At 41.4% G+C, this 17062-nt stretch overlaps 2 protein-coding genes across 9 annotated transcripts in view; both read right to left on the bottom strand.

The window, feature by feature from the left end:
• The window catches only part of hoxc10a (homeobox C10a), a 54363-nt gene extending 37617 nt beyond the window's left edge, over positions 1-16746 (bottom strand). For 5 of the 8 annotated variants that reach the window (XM_056424087.1, XM_056424088.1, XM_056424090.1 and 2 more), the window contains exons 1-2: positions 13755-16746; positions 10483-11823 (exon numbers count right to left, since the gene is read on the bottom strand). In XM_056424087.1, coding sequence (XP_056280062.1) covers positions 11546-11823; positions 13755-14607 — 1131 coding nt within the window. In that variant the 5' untranslated portion in view covers positions 14608-16746 and the 3' untranslated portion in view covers positions 10483-11545. Of the gene's footprint in view, positions 1-3588; positions 3761-6991; positions 8827-10482; positions 11824-13754 lie in introns of those variants that run through there. The other 3 variants (XM_056424092.1, XM_056424093.1, XM_056424094.1) reach the window with 3 other exon arrangements.
• On the bottom strand, positions 1937-6519 carry hoxc9a (homeobox C9a). The gene is made up of 2 exons (XM_056424096.1): positions 3296-6519; positions 1937-2247 (listed from the first exon to the last, which is right to left on the bottom strand). Exons 1-2 carry the CDS (start codon positions 3864-3866, stop codon positions 2003-2005), a joined length of 816 nt encoding a protein of 271 aa, XP_056280071.1. The 5' UTR covers positions 3867-6519; the 3' UTR covers positions 1937-2002.
• Positions 16747-17062: the final 316 nt, after the last annotated feature.

Raw genomic sequence — 17062 nt, 5'->3', positions numbered from 1 at the left:
TAGTGTCCATATGTGTCCCTAAACCTGAACGAATCCACCAATCAGAAACAACTGTGAGGTAGACAGACCGGGTCTCCCCATTTGTGCAAACCCAGTATGTATCACGTCTTTTTCCTTAAATAAAGCAGAGGGAAAGAAAGTCGTTGACCAGCACATCTGTAAGTGCATCCCTCCAGTCTCCTCTGTTTATGGAAGGCTCGGCATTGTTGTGCTTCTGTGTCTGTTTCCAGTCATGAACGCTGCTCTTTATAAAATAGATAACAGTGCTCCGCAGCACTCATGTGTATGCACAATAACTATTGACGTTTTCCCATCTAAATGTGGGCTAATAGACCACTCATGTGATGAAGTGCGCAGAGGGGGAAGAGGAGGGGTTGGGGCTGGCCCATCAGGCAAAAGTCCCCTGAACGGTGCGCAAGACTCTCTTTGAAGGAGTCCACCACCACCGTCCATTAAAACCATAAAGTAATTTAGCCCAGACGTCTAGCCAGTTAGTCGAGTTTGCTTTGTTCGTCTGCATTTGAGACAAACAGCCGAGCTCCAACAGGGGCTGTAAAACTGGCATTTTTGTCCGAGCTGAGCCGAAATGCACTGAATTAGGCTTTGAAATTACAGCATCCTGTCGGTATTGTTTGCCACCACAAAAAGGCAATTTAGGCCTCTCCCAGGAAACAAACGCGAGACTTGCGAAATTGTTTCTCACCTTTGAAAACTTTAAATGTAGTCTCAGATTCTTTGGTCGACTGTGGGTGTTGCCAACGTAGAAAACTATCTATAAATAATCTTTAAAATAATATAGAAGTTAATCATTTAGAAAAATACTTCATAGCAGTGATTCATAATGAGAAACGAATGCGTTCTGGGAAATGTGACAACTGCACAACTCTTGGGCACTTTTCAAGACATTTGGAACAATACAACAAATAACGCTCATGCCTTAACGTTTTGTGTTTACTATAATAAGTGTAGGATATTGCTGCACACCACCCATATTAGTAAACCCCTAAACAACAGAGCAGAATTAAGGATGTTCACACAAAACAGTCCATATACCGTTCTTGGAGAAAAGTACTTTTTCCGGTATAAAATAAGGTGTTTATTTTGGGGTGTGCACACCATATGCACAACTCTAGACTTACATGCGGCCAAGGCTTCAAAGAGGCAAAATAATACTCCAATTTAAAGCAATGCTAAACTAAATTAAAACAATGTGGTCTCGCTGGCTTTGGTTGCAAATGTTAAGTTTTGGACCTCGCCATTATTTGCGGTGGCAGATCTCAGAGGCCTCATGTGAATTAAAGGAATGCTCAGCAAAACAACAGTTCATTATGATACAGAGTAATAATTATTCAGCAAATCTCCATCTGTTTGCAACATGTAACCAATGATGATTTGGTAACTCCACTTCCATGCAGTTTTTAAATGAGTTGCAATTAAGCTGTTGTTGTTTATTAGGCCCTCTCTGCAGCCACGCGTATACGCGTTTGCACAAAAACAAGAGATCAACGTTGAGCCACAATGAATACAGCATACAAGCACTTAGTATATGTTTATATTTGCAGAGGTCTATATCTACAGTCTACAGTTAAACTCGTAGGTTACATTTAAAAAAGATGCACAAATACAGCAACAACTATCACAAAAATACAAGACAGACAAGTCCGATAGCAGATGTTCTGTTTCTGTACAAAATACTGCACCTGCACAACAATGTATACAAAAGAAAGAAACATGAAAGGAAACATTCACATAATAAATTATGGGTTCGTGAAATTCAAAAGAATTCAAGTATTCTCTTTCTTCAGACAGTTTTAACTTGTCCAAACTGCACTCGTTTAATTTCAGCATCAAACAGTCTCTAAGTTAGGTTAATACAAAATCCAACAAAGTGAGAAGAGGAAGAGAAGGGAATCATCGTGTGTGTGTGTGTGTGGGGGGGTGTACATCCGTGCTGTCCTTTTGAATGGTGGTTATTGTGGTTGTTGTGTGACTGCAGTCCACATTATTGTTCTTTCCTGTCGGACTTTTCTTTGTTCATTTTCTTCATCTTCATTCGCCGGTTCTGAAACCAGATTTTGACCTGCCTCTCGGTCAGATTCAGGACCCTCGCGACCTCGAATCGGCGGTCCCTAGTGAGGTACATATTGAACAAAAACTCCTTTTCCAATTCGAGAGTCTGGTACTTTGTGTACGGACATCGCTTCTTCCTCGTGGAGCGAGCGTGTATCCAATTTGCCACAGGGTTATCTGCAAGTAAAAAGCATAATAATAACACAGACAATACAAGTGCAGCAGCTTATTCACAACTACAATAATGGCGTATGACTAGCACATTTGTGTGAAGCGTTTAGAAAAGGTGCCTCTGGATTTACCTCTATTATATGGGCTGATCACAAGGTGTTATAATTTAGAACAAGGTCAAAGCATAAACAAGTTTGGTGTCCAAGCTAAACTGAAAGTAAACATTTTGAGGAAAGATCCTCAGCGTCAGACTACCCAAGCCTACACTGATTTGCTTCCTTGTCCCCTTGACTTGTGAGTAACACCGTCGTAAAATACTCAATGCGCTTATTCACTTTATTGGCCCATAAAATGGCCCGTGGTTCAAGCCTTTACAGGTCCGTGGTGAAAGTCCTCCAGTATGTCCCTGCATTCCTCAAGTTGTCTCAAAGAGTCATGTGAATTTGTTTTGGAGCCAGAGTGCAGAGCAACTTTCCATAACTATATGCAGATCATAATCTCATTATTATGTGTGTAACTATTGTGAACTACCATATAGGGATCTAGAGCCTAAATGTCTCTGCTCCTCATTAGAAGGGCCAACATATAAGAAAAGGAAAAAAAATGACTTAAAGTCGGTTTCTAGGGCTGCATGTGCCGTGTGTGATGGCACCGGGTCAAAATATGGTCGTAAAAACGCACCATAAAGGGTTTACTGATGAATATGATTATTTCATATATGTCGATTTAAGTTATTCGCTTCTTTTCTTTTTTTTAAAGAGGAACATTGCATGTTTTAACATGATGCAATAGATTTCCAAATTCAACGTCTTCCTGTAGTTTTGAGTCCATGTTTACAACCCCGACTGGTTTTATAGCCCCAATATTAGCCTAGTAGCGTTTGTCTTTTATAGTTCCAGCTTTCCTCTGAGCAGAGGCGACTCTGGCTGAGCAGAAATGGGAGGAAGAAACAGCTTATACTATCACTTTATACAGCACGTTAAAATGCCTCAAAGCAGTTTTACACAATCCCGAAAGAAAACTCCCACCGGTTGTAAAAGACCGTTGAACTTACTCGGATCTAGCTCCGGCGTCTCGTCTTTATGCTTCCCTGTAGCCAGGAGCTCCGACTCGGGAGAGGAGATATTCAGCTGCGTCTTGTCTCGCATGTCACTGGATGAGCAGTACAGATAATCCGTGTAGGTCCGCCCGCTGGAGCCGAGGCACTCCGCGGCTCTGTGCTCCTGGAAGGCGTCGGTCTTCAGCCCATAGTGCCTGCTGTTCCCCGGATAGCCATGGAAAGGCACGGCGCCTGATATCGGCTCCAGCCATGACCGCATATACCTCGAGTCTGTGCCTAAGTGAGGTTGGTGACTGTATGGATGGTAAACCACTGATGACTGGGAGTGTACGGGGGTCCATGTGGTGGAGAAGACGGGTGGCTTGGGTGCGAAGCTGCAGGAAGGATAGTCAGCACACTCCGGTATTAGGGACGTCGGACGTGGGCCGGCTGGGTGCGAACCGGGAGCCGAAAACCGAGCTGCAGCAAGGATATCCTCGTTTTCATGGTTGATCAAGGAGTCCACATAATAAGTACTTATGGGACCCGTGGTCGACATGTCGAAGCCTCCCTGACTCTTTAACATGCATCCGATTATTATATGGAGTGTATGTGTACTTTTTTATCTAGCCATAGAACAATCAAGGCAGGTAATTATTTCTCAACGCTTCCTTGGCTGCTATTGGCTGACTCACTGACACGTGATTATATTTACCCCCACAAAAATTGTACAGTGGATCAATGCGCCACTTATCCTGGGATCTCAATGCACAAAAATCGGATCAAAGAATGAGCTCGTTTGACGTTTCTCTGGGACTTATTAGAGGTAACTTCAGCAAATAGGTTTCTTTATCCAGAAAACGCGCCTTTGTGATGGTGGATCTTTCTTTTAGTCGCAGTACAGACCTGCGCACATTCCGTCTCAAAGCGAGCATGCAGGGCACTATTTGATGGTGTAATCAATCTCTGTCTGGCGAAATCCGGAGCCCCGTGTTATTGCAATGGGTAGTATTGCAGCATTAAAGTGTTTGTGTTGTATCGTTGACGTCTTTTATCTTTATCAAAGCAGCTTCAGCACGTTTGATACTGTCAAAGGGTTTATAACTTCCTGGAGATGTCTGTTTATTTGTGGATAGAACGAGACGCCATCCCAGTTGATACAAATAGGTCAGACCAGATAGGGACTCGAAATATGGGATGCAGGATACGACAACAATTAAGTTTGCATCGTTTAACGAGGGCGCAACAGATCAACCATATCCTCTTGCATTCACGGAGATAAGAGAGGAGGGGATACGATTTCTTGACAAGCAGCCCACTGCAGCGGGTTATATCCGGCTAGTGACCGTCCATGTTTTTATGCTCATCTATAAATTTTAACGAGGACCATTTGATTGTTCATAAACGTGTCGTTAATAAGGATGCAGCCGAGGTCCTCCCTCAACATAAAACCACCACCACTTTTTATGCACGTGCAAGAATTCCTGTTAAACAGAAAGGCTGAAGACAAGAAGAAGCAGGCTGAGGGCAGAACAGGTTCGTTAAATGACTAACCAAATGAAAGATTTCATTACAGGGATCCAGTTACTGTTGCATCTCATGGCACAAGCTCGCCGTTTGCCCTGCGATATATTTGTTAGTTCGCAGGCTGCAAAACAAGTCTGAACTCTTCTGTCTTGTTGCAGCGAATAATACAATACTAATGTAACCGGAGAAGTCGCGCGGTGAACACAAATTAGACTAACTGTGACATAAATACTGAACGCTGAATACACATATGCAGACTGGATACGGCCGAATGGTGCAAAAGTAAATCTTTAAAGCTGCACCATTTGCAGGAGTGTATTGTGTATTTTTGAGAAAAGGTGATGCGTGTAATTGTGATGACTTTTAATGATATGTGAATGCATGGATGTTTTTGATGTGCTGTGGACTATATATTTTGTGTGACATGTATGATGATATGCGTAATTGATGTTTTGATGTTTAAAATTAGTTTTTTTCTTTTTCTTTTACCGAGTGGACCAGTGAGTTGAAGGAAAAGGGGAATTGAACTATTGCCAACTTTAACATAAGGGAGCTAATTATAAGAATGTTTAAAAATGATATTATAGTAGACGTATACTCTGCTGGAAATAACCCCACGATATATACACTGTGTTTCCCAAATAGGAAATGTTTAACTGACCCAATCGAGTTTAACCAGAGCCCACATTTTAAAATAAATTACTATTATTATATTTCTTATTACGTGTGATAACTATGCGTGCATTGTACAGGAAAATAGAAATGAAACTGTAAAGTGTTATGACTTTAAACGAGTCTTGGCTTTGTCATCGCCAAGCTACAAGGATAGCATGACGTCACTCATTAGTCTAGACTATAGTTTACTCACATTGTGCAAAATTATTTTTTACGATTGGAAATGTACTCATGTAATACTCAAAAGTTGGACACGATGGCGCACACAACTGTAACCAGTGCGCGTTGGGAAGTGCGATGTTTGTCATGGCTGCTGAGTTCAGATTCAACCATGAAATGTAAAAGGCCAGACGCCAGACCTGAACCCGGAACCGCCACACGGCGTCCTGGTGAGCGCTGGTCAATGCGCACGTCTGCGACCAGTCAAACATTTACGCACAGAAATAAAGCCGTTTAGTATATTTATATTATCTTAAATTAAATTCGCTTCCAGTTTTCTGCGGGTTGAAGGTCTAATTCCATATTATTCTGCTGCCATTAAAGCGGAATAAAAAAGTGCTTAGTTGCCATTTATTACAATAACATATGGTCATATAAACACATGATATAACTCGTATCTGTGTCCAGAGTAATCCAATGAATAATCCCTTGCATTGTATTGTATTGTATTGCGGTTTCACTCGTTTGTGTGTACGTGCATCTGTGTGTGTGCAGTGTGTGTTAGTGTGGGTCCATTAATGACACGTGAAGATTTATATAACAATGTCTCTAATCCATGTTTGTTTGACTTCAATAAAAAGATTGCATCTTTAAATATCCCTTTGTTGTTGTTTCTTCAGGCATTTCTGTCTTTACTGTTGTTCCTCCTGAACACAAGGGGGGTTGCTGATAGACAATTAAAGATTAATATGTACCATCTACCAAATGCCTCTTTGTTGCATCACCTAACCTTTTCGTATTTAAAACCTCGCACTTATTCCTCAACGTTTTGAAAACATAGCTTACTTTGGTAAACAAAAACAAGAAGTTGTGTTTCGTCAATTTTGTTTTGATGATCAATGAAAATAAAGAGAATACATTGATCAGTAAAGCAACAATACACGATTAGAAGGAGACACATTTTGGATTGCTTTTATGGTCTTTATGTTTGTCATGTCCATGTTATCCATATAGAATATAGTCCAAAATCACACATTTGCCTCTGAAGGTTTTACGTACAACTCACGGCGGAGCACACGTGTGTTTCCTTCTTACGGGATTTACTGGGTTTCTATATTTTGTGCAAATGAATTCATACGTTGAAACAGTTTCATGATGGCAACAATGCTTGGAAGTGATGCTATCATTCCGCAACTTAAAACTGTCTCTGACAGCAGTCACACGATTCCGTTTTCTATATTCAGTGAAATAATACGCATGAGAAAACTCAGAAAATAGGCCTCATGGTCACAGCTTTATTGATATGTTGTTTATGTATATATATATATATATATATATATAGAATTGAGCTGCAATTTCAAGTGGACGCTAACAAACAACAACACACATCATCACGCCCCCGTAGTGCAGTGAGGCTTCATATTTATTTGAAAGGGTCCAAAAGCAAGTGTTAAGGACCTACGCCTTTAATCCCACACCTACAGAGCTCTCTATAATTAAGGGTTTGCTTCGCCTGAATGTAGCTGTCGGGTAAAAATGCAGGGAAACAGAACTAGTCTATTGAACGAGGAGCAAGATCGTGAATCTTTCCGCCAGGTAAACAACATGTTCCTGAACCTTCAGACTGGCATAGTGTAAATGTGTGAGTGCAGTCATGACAGGCTGCAGATTACTCTGTGGTTGTATTATTAAAATCATCGAACAGTTAAAAACACAGAGCTCCACATGCTGATAATCAAGACCAAATAACTGTCTGTGCAATTCAATTAAAGATGATACATCTTTTTTGTCAATGTTTTCACTTTCATAAAGTGTGTGTCATTTATTTATTTATAATAACAAACGAACCGTTTAAGGTGTGCGTTGCAACTCTGCTTTCTTTGATCAGTCACGCACCACGATCACGTGCGCTGGCATACAGTATGATACAGTAAGGACGAAGGTACATTATGTTTTCTCAATAGTGAACATATAAAGAAAAATGTTGTTTTCTACCCGAAAAAGTCCCAGCACACAAGCAGAGTCTCTTAGCCCGCATGAACCCCCAGATCGAACTGGGTCTCATGGACAGCGGTGGAGCTCGGCAATATTTGGACCATATTATATGCCTTAAAATCTGCATAAGTAAATGTCCAAGTGCACGATATATTATATTCAAAACGACATATATACTTGACAGAAGGTATAACAGCAAAAAGTTGCAGTGTGATCAGAAAGGCCACACAAGTATCCGTATTGCCGACACTGTGCAGTGAACTGGTCTCATGGATAATATAACCGTGCTGCAAATAGTTTGAATCAAACACGTCTCTTTATTATCCAATATTCTTTGAGACTGTCCCATAAGCATTGTTAAATAAAAACCCGTGATACAATCCCTCCGTTTTCAACAGACCACGTTCTGTGATATAATGCAGATCAATATATCGACGATAGGCCCGCCCGGCGCATTGATATCAACACTGTTAACCTACACTTTGAATTCTCGCCCTACAACATATTGTTTGGGTCAAAAATGCGAAGTAATTTATATGGGATAATGACCACAATCCTTTTGATAAAATAAAAGAAAGAAAAAACACCATTTGTGATATTTCTGTTGCCTAAATGTTATCTCTGTATACCGATTGAATTCACAGACTCAAACCACGCAATGCGGATACAAAATGTGCCCAATTAATTGATAAAACGGAGTTTGACATATCATCAAAATATTCAAAATAATAAACCTGCACATTTTCCATTGAAAGAAGTCCCTCGACTTCTGAATTGAATCATCTACAGGCCTACTATCTTTCTCTTGAACAACGCGATATAGATAAAGCCTGAGGAGCTCATTTTCATATATCTCTCACACAAAAATAAAAAAATATACGTCAGAAAACAATCAAAAGAAAATCCTTTAGTATAGTTGGTTCTTGTCTGATCATGCCAGCAACACATCGTGAGGTGTTCCAAGGAAGCTGAGGAGCCTGCAGTTCCTGTTAGCCACTACAAAGTGAAATAAATGACTTTATGTGTATATGGTTTTAGGGTGAATCTGTGCAGCTCTCGAGGCTGTTTCCAGCGCTGTAAAGTCTTTGTCAGTGATGCATTCCAAGGGAGACACTCATTCACCGAGCTGAATGAAAATGACTTTGGATTCCAGACTGTCTCTAGTTGCACTACCGCCGAAGGAAGGGGGGCTGAGAAAACAAGGGCAATAGATAAACACTGCATGGCGACTGCTGACTCTTCCATAAACAAGTTAGTGCGTTCCTTTTGCATCATTTCTTTCTTCAAGACTAATTTTTCTCAAAGGCATATCTATAGTATTCGCACTTATAAATCAATAATCAAATCGGATTAGACAAGAAATCAATACAGTTAGGCTCATCCTTGTGAAGGTTAGTAGCTCAGTGTTGTGCTATCGTTACCAACTAATTATGTTATGCCAGCAATAAGTCGAATATGTCGCTGCTATTGAAGTTTAAGTTCTCCAAATTGTAAATAAAGACAGGATAAGAGTATGAAATTTCATGAGTGACGTTATTTAATGTACATAAATCTCACTGATAGTTTCTTAACCTCAATTAGCAAAAAAGTGACTTTTAATGTGATGCTTGCTGGTGGCAGTGTTCTTATGTGTGTTAAAGTCTGAGGAAAACACTTTCAAGGGAAGAATTAATTCAGACCATATGTTTATTTTAATATAAGGACACCTCTCGGTAGACAACTTTGAAGCAAATTGGAGATTGTTATGGGACGGAATAATTTGAACAATTCCAAGAAGCCGTCTATAAGCATTTACAAGAGCAATACTTCTTATCCTACATAAGATCATGGAGATGTCAATACGCAGCCATCCCCTGTTATAGACGGCGCTTCATTTATCAGATAAATGAATGAGTCAAATATGTGACATCTATCCATCCATCCGTCTGGATTTAGATGATCATAAAGCAGCTGAAACCACTAAACCTAAGCAGACAGTCAGGGATGACACATGCAGTATAACGCGTCTAAAAGTTTACCCCACGTTGTTTACAACCTATTCTCCTCCTGAGAGCCTCGGAAGCTTTTACAGCCCACCACAAAATAACAGCAAAGAAAGAAAACGTCTCTGTTCAAGGTATCGCAGCTCAGTTCATTTACAATGCCATTTGCAGGGACCTGGGTGACTATAGGGGGTAATTCAGCGGAAACAGTGCCCTTGATGAAGACGAACTGACGTAATCAAGGCAGTTTCTTGTTGCCGAGCCAGGAAGCCAACCCCAACAACATGAAACTACCTAAACCACGCTTCAGCTTCAGCTTCGCGCAAAAGCGGTTAAAATCCATGGAAAGGACTATGCATGCACAAGCCCAGAGAGGAGTAACACTACTCAGCACAAAGAGAAAAAGGCGAGTAACAACACAATTAAACACAATGGTCTAGTGTTGAAATCCAGCTGCGCTTTCTAATAACTGCCTGTAAACCATAGCCCGACGAGGCGTTACGTGTTTGCTCGTGAACAAAAAAAAATTGTCAGCCTCAATATGATATCGTTCTAATTTCATGAATGGCATTATAGCAGCACAGCAAAGCACAATATATTCAACCGTGCCAAATAAGCAAAACTTCAGAGAAAAGTCAGTCATCAGAAACCAAATGGAAAATAATCAACAACCAGCATTTTGATCATGGTGACAAAGCAAAGAGAAATCAGCGAGCCGCTGACTGATCCACAACTTAGAGGCTATCGATGTGTGAGGACATGCATCGTACGTGCCACACGAGCTGTCAAGCAAGCGCCCCCTGACAGATGCTGCACACTCTCCAAAACAGGAAATAAACATATTATGTAAAATGTGAGTCCTACCTTCACTTGCTTCCTGCAGTCGCCTTCCCGGTGCGTCCAGTTATCCACGTGTTCGACCTGAAGCCTGTTGTTATTATTGTTCCTGCAGCCGTCGCGGTCCCTTTTATCCACCATCTTTCTTATCTCCTGCTTCCATGAAGCTCCATTATCCCGGGTGGAGGCGGCTGCTCCTTCCAGCCCAGCGCCTCGGCTGGAGCCTGCACATTGCAGTCTCTGCTATGGATTAGCCCTCCTCCACACACACCTTTAAACGCATCTTTACTGCTGCAGCACATTATATTTGCAGATCATAAAATCCACCCCCAACGCTTTTCAGGGCGAACCTGACATTATAATTTTATGACCTTGACTTACTGTGGTCACCTGGATAATATTTAAATCAACGTTATGGTCCCTCACTTCTATTAAAACGGCCATGATCTACTTCTCGCATCCGCAGTGTCTCTCCCTCCCTTTCATTTGCACCACTATGCCAGAGGAAGGACAAAGTTGGTAATACCTTTCCATATACCTTCCTTTGACTGTTTTGGAAGCGTGTGCGATGATATGGCTTAATAGTGTCATGTGCATGCACATTACACTGTACGAATATGGCACAGCAACAGACTCCAACGAAAAAGCTGGAAAGTGGTCAAACATCCACTCTAGCTCAGCAAAGTGAAACTGCTTTCATGCCACGAGTTATTTATAGACCGCTTGATATTGCCTCCTCCTTTCGTTCGCTTCCTGTTAGATTATAATTATAATTCCATGGTAATAGCGTCTCAATGTCCCGATGCTCCTGCAAGTGTTCACCGAGAACTAAAGTCTGCAGGTAGCAGCGATTTATATTGGAAGGCACGACGTGGGTGTGGGTGTGGGTGTGGGTGTTTGTGTGTGTGCGCGCATGTGTGTGTATGTGTGTGTCGTGCACAAAGAGACATGTGATAAATGATCATTCAATGCTTAATAAGATTACACGTGCGTGTGTCTATCTGTCATGTTTACGCATGCGTGTGGGTGCGTGTATGTGCATGTGTGAGTGCATGTGTGGATGTGAACGTATGTGCCGGTATAAATATCCTCAGGAATAGTTATATACTGCACTGTGCTCCCTTCCTCTCCTCTCCCTGTTGAGCTTCTTGAGCTTCATGCGTCTGTTCTGGAACCAGATCTTGACCTGTCTGTCGGTCAGGTTGATACTCCGACTGATCTCCAGGCGGCGCTCCCGAGACAGATACATGTTGAACAAGAACTCCTTCTCCAGCTCCAGCGTCTGGTGCTTTGTGTAGGGACAGCGCTTCTTCCTTCCACTTTTGGCTTTTAACCAGCTTCCCGCAGTCTTTTCCGCGGATAAATCATCTGGCGGAGCAAGAGAGAGACAACAATAAGTAACTGTGCACGATCCGGATCCATTTTGTGCAGATATCATATTCAGTTTCATAACCATATACACTCAATGTTGCACACGCCCATATTTCACGTGCATATGGCGTTCATCTGATCACACAGAGGAGTTTAGGAAAATAGATTTACCTGCGAGTGGACTCTCCGTGGTTCACTGAACACTTGCGTTCTGCCTTTGACCACATGTTCTTATACAGTGAAGGTGTGTAGTATACAGCTATAATTAGATCCAATCAGACTGGGGTGTAAGCAGTTCTTTTGTCTGCGTTGGACCTCAGACTCCCATAAAAATGTTATTACCTTTGCCCACCCGAGCCAAATAATGTATTTGGAGGTCGATCCAAAAACAAAGGGAAGTCTCTGTAGCATAATATCATTTTACAAAGGGAAGTCTCTGTAGCATAATACCATTTTATTTTTAAATTAATAAATAAATAAAGACAAAGAAATACGGCATCTCAGTGATAGCAGTGACAATCACACTGCTGCACATTCAGTTAATTTCTTGATTAGGTTGCACACTCTGGGGAATAACGCCTCTTTTAAGTGCACGCAAACTCACAGAGACCAACACACACGCACGCACGCACACACGCACACACACACACACACACACACACACACAATGCATGCCGGTTACAGTAATAATTACCCTAATGTGAACAGTCGGGCCACATTTAATCATTACCCAAAACATTTAATTCAGTAATATGGGATTAACAGGGCGCGAGCACTCACACGCACATGCACACGCACGCACACATACGCGCACACAAAAATGTTTATATCCTCTAATTAAATTAAAATGAAATAAAACGAGCTTATTGGTCGTCATGAAGCTAACACCATAAATAACGCAGAAAACTGAAACTAATTTGAAATAAGAGCTAAAGACAATCGGCTGAATGTACAATAACATCAGATGTAGCTAACAATAATGTATTTGCTGCATTACATTATCGACAATAATAATACATATTGTACTGGTATGTGTATTTTAAACACTAAACTGAACTTTACAGTTTATTATAAAATACGTTTAAACTTTTAATTTACAAATCATTTCGTGGTTTGGTCAAACGGAAAAAAATAACTATGTTGTCAAGCTGATATTGTTAGCATGAATATATATATATATATATATATATAATATTAGGCTACTCAAACGTGGCCTTTCACTTTAAATAATTATGTTGTTGCAAAACTGAAATTAATTATCTTCAATTATCATTCCATTGACGCAGACAAGTGTGAATGTATTTATGATAAATATAATAGTGAAAAATGTCCCTCGAGGTTGTTACTACATAATGATTAACATGTTTTAACTGGAATTGTATGTTGGCTAAATAACAGCATTTTGGGGCGTTCAATGTTGCTATTAAAAATGGATACTTCTCACAATGCGAATGGCCCGTGAAGTAGAGAGAAAGTGAAGTAGTGACTTGTGTGTGCGTGTTTGAGTGTTTATTTCAATGATAAGTGCCCATCTCACATTCTCACATTAATGGAAGGTGTTAAATGCCACAGGCACCATAACCCCTGCTAGGTGGAGGCTGGCAAATGTCTATACAGCCCATAAGACTGCGATCAAACACACGACGTCTGCATTATTGGGCCAAGACACAACACAGAGTGCACACACATACACGCACACACACAGTGGGGGAATAAAGGCACGTGTGGAAGTCTGCAAGTTTGCGGTGTATGGATGTGTTTCTGCATCACCGTGTACAACGTGTGTCTGTCTGTCTCTGTGTGTGTGTGTGTGTGTGTGTGTGTGTGTGTGTGTGTGTGTGTGTGTGTGTGTGTGTGCGTGCGTGCTTGCGTGTGTGTGTGTGTGTGTGTCAGGGAGGAGGAGGAGCGGGTAAAGTATAGTCGTATACCTTTTAATGGCCCGTCCGAGTTATCTGAACAGCTGTCACTCTTGGCCTTCTCTTTCTTGCTGTTCTGACTCTCATCTGCCTGTGAAACCTGCCTTGCGGTCTCTTGCGCCGATGTATTGCAACTTATTGTCGATTCTGATGCTGACTCAACAGATGCCGCCAAGTGGGTCAGAGAGAAGCCCGAGGGGAACTGCTGGTCGTCCTGCGGCGGCCTCTCTCCGTTATACACCTGGAAACATCCGCTGGACGTGGCGGACTGCTCCGGCCGGCAGCTATTATCCCCAAGCCGGATGTAAGTGGCCGACTCTGTTGTCTGCTTCCCCTTATTGCTGTCATCCTGACAGAGGCAACAAAACGCCTCCTCTTTGACGTTGCCCGCTGGAAACGAGCAGGGTTGTAAACACTGGGCAACAGGTTGTTCGTCCCTTTTGGAGCCGGGGGTCCATGTGGCGGACAGGTAGTGCGCATCCTGGAAGCCGCTGAGCGCAACACCGCCGGGAGGAAGCTCGTCTCTTTTGGAGATGGAAGCTGGTCCTACCTTCCCAATGTTTCTCATCACTGAGTATCCGTACTCTGCAGCTGTGTGGATGTACATCCCGGGGTTGCTGGAATAACCCTCACCCCTGAAGGAAGATGATCCTCCCATTAAAGAATCCATCAGGAATTTACCGGGCGCTATATTATTCGGACCAGCCTTTTTTGCATCTGGCAACAGAGTAATCGATTGGTGAGTTGCAGTGCTCTGAACTACGAGATTTCTCCAGGAGAGTAAGGGCAGTACGATGCTGACATCTTTTAGAGGGGGTGCAAAAAATATCAGTAAGATAATTATGGATGCCGGGAGACATGTCATGTGATTTTCCGACCAATAGCGGCGTGGAAGTGGACTTGATGCTCCAGACTGACGTGACGTCAGCGCGGTCAAGTTGGGGAACCTGAAGGGTTTTTGGTGGAGCACGAGCGCCACCTAGCGACCAAACTCTGGTTAGGACAGCAGGCCCACACCAGGGGGAACAAAGGGCGGCGGCTGCAGCAGGATTTCTTTTGAGCGCCTTTACGTGGATTTTGATTCTTTCAATTCGGTTTCAGTTCAGAATTTCAGATGTTTGAAAGAAAATTCATGAAGTCAACGTATGTGAGTTCCTTTTCATCCCAGCACGAGCGCTGTGGAGGAGTAGCCATTTGAAAAAGTGCCTTTTGTGTGTGTTCTTTGTGTCTGTTTTGGTCAATGTTCCTTGTTGTTACCACCGAGTTAGGAAGGTAAGCTTTACGCAGGTGTGTTATTCAAAAGAAAATCTGAAAAGTGATGCAAACTTCGTTTAGAATTTTGAATAAATAAAAACATCGTCAATTTACAGAAGAGGTTTTAACCCTTGACGCTGTGAAGCAGCATAACAATCAACATATTCCCTTATGTATTGAATCTGTTAAGCTTAATACGACTCTGTAATACTTTCCGAAAAGCAGATTCACTGTAACACATTTCATACATTAATTACGAAACCGTACGCACCGGGCAGGTCTACAATGTTAAACCTTGACAAATTAGTTTGCGGTTAGAAAATGATTTTAACACATCAGAATTATTTCAAAGCAAACAATTAGTCTAGTTTCCTTAGGCTCCATCATACGGCCGCATTTCACTGTTAGTTGTCTTCTTGAAATGAGCAACATGAATATTAACTTGAAAATGGAATTTGTATACATAAAATGCAATAAATAAAGATATATCTGTATATATATATATATCGTCGTGCAATTGGAAATCCATCCAGAATTACGCAAGCGTAATGTTTCTTCCTCTCTTCATCGCAAAGCATCTTACAGCCTAATAAATAATTCATTGCATACCTGAGCTATTGTTACACTCAATTCTGTTTTCAGAGGGTTTCTTGTTGCTTCACATGGTATTTAAAATTAGCAGTCTTACTTGGATGTTTTGTTTTCGTTAATGTTTTCACTGTCAGCCTCTTTCTTTTCGGGGATTTTTTTTTGATTATGCTCAATTCTTCTCTCTTCAAAACGATTCAGACGTCGTGATTTGTTTAAAAATGTCTTGGTCATTTGAAAACTTGATATCTATAAACAAATAAAAGTCAGCAACAGCATACTTAAAACCAGAAGTGATATGTAGAAAGAAACATGATGAATACCACAAAATGGGTCCACATAAGACATTAACTTCATGATATCTCATACCAACTGAACATAATGTGCATATTGTTGTCCGAAGAAAGCGTCATAATGTGTTTCTTTGTGTATGAATGAGTTGCTAACCGAATGTAGCACACGTTTGTATTCTCATTTACCGTATTGTGTGCGACTCAAGTGCTGTGCATGCTGTCTTCTTTCGGTGAGTCGTCTCGTTTCGTGCCAGGCCTGCTGCGCGCGCTGCGCTGCAGACAGAAGGCTGCGCCTGAGGACACTAACCCACAGTTGGCACACACACTGCAAACGCTTTGCTCCCGAAGGCTCTTAAGGTCCCGACTCTCACTGGAGTTGGAAAACACTGTTTTTTTACATTAAAAAAACGGAAATCTTGTAAAACTATTTAGTTATATAATGTGTGTTATACTTGTGTCATTTCTATAATTGCTCATTTAAAAATGGCCACACAGTGTTCAGCGATGCTGCAGTAATGCAACATAGAGGCTTTAGGCTATAAAGCTGTTCCACAACTTTGCCTCGTCAGCGTTTTAGATTGTATAAGTAATATATTTCTATCAAACAGATCTCATAATGCAGATGGGAAGCCTTGAGCCATGACTTGTTTTCCTTGAAACGATTCGCCAGCTATGCGGTGCGCTCGTGCGTTCTAGTTTATTTCACGTGTGTATTTTCAGCTCAGAATCATTTTCAAAGGCAAGAGCAAGATAGGCTCCATTGTAAATGTGTGTCTTTGAATGTGTGTATGTATTTACATGACGTTTCAAGAGGAGACAGGACATCTATTTGCACGGCATACACTGAATGTAAGTACAACATAAATAAAATAACCAATAACCAATAAACAGCATCTTTGTGGTCACTAAACATTCCCAACATTTCCTCTATTTATGAAATAAAAAGGATAAATCATGGACGGATGACAGACGTGCCTCTTCGGTTGTGGTGATGTTTATTCTAATTGAGGATACAGGTAGGATAACGTGGTCTTAGAACATCTTGTCCTCATGAAATCCTTATAAAGCTCTTAATATAAACTATAAATTGTCCGCCCTCAGGTAAAAGTTGTGAGTCGTTCCTGACCATTCTACACTTTGAATGACGTTGTTCGCCCCAAAGCAGGAAAAACCTGGATTAAAGGA

This window comes from Pseudoliparis swirei, chromosome 9 (genome assembly GCF_029220125.1).
Source record: "Pseudoliparis swirei isolate HS2019 ecotype Mariana Trench chromosome 9, NWPU_hadal_v1, whole genome shotgun sequence".
NCBI classification, from domain to species: Eukaryota; Metazoa; Chordata; class Actinopteri; order Perciformes; family Liparidae; genus Pseudoliparis; species Pseudoliparis swirei.
This window is presented reverse-complemented; position numbering and strand designations above follow the sequence as displayed.

Coding starts and splice junctions, on each gene's coding strand:
- hoxc9a (XM_056424096.1), bottom strand. CDS start 3,866: ATGTTAAAGAGTCAGGGAGGCTTCGACATGTCGACCACGGGTCCCATA. Junction 2,248..3,295: donor GACGCCGGAGCTAGATCCGA/GTAAGTTCAACG, acceptor TTTTACTTGCAG/ATAACCCTGTGGCAAATTGG.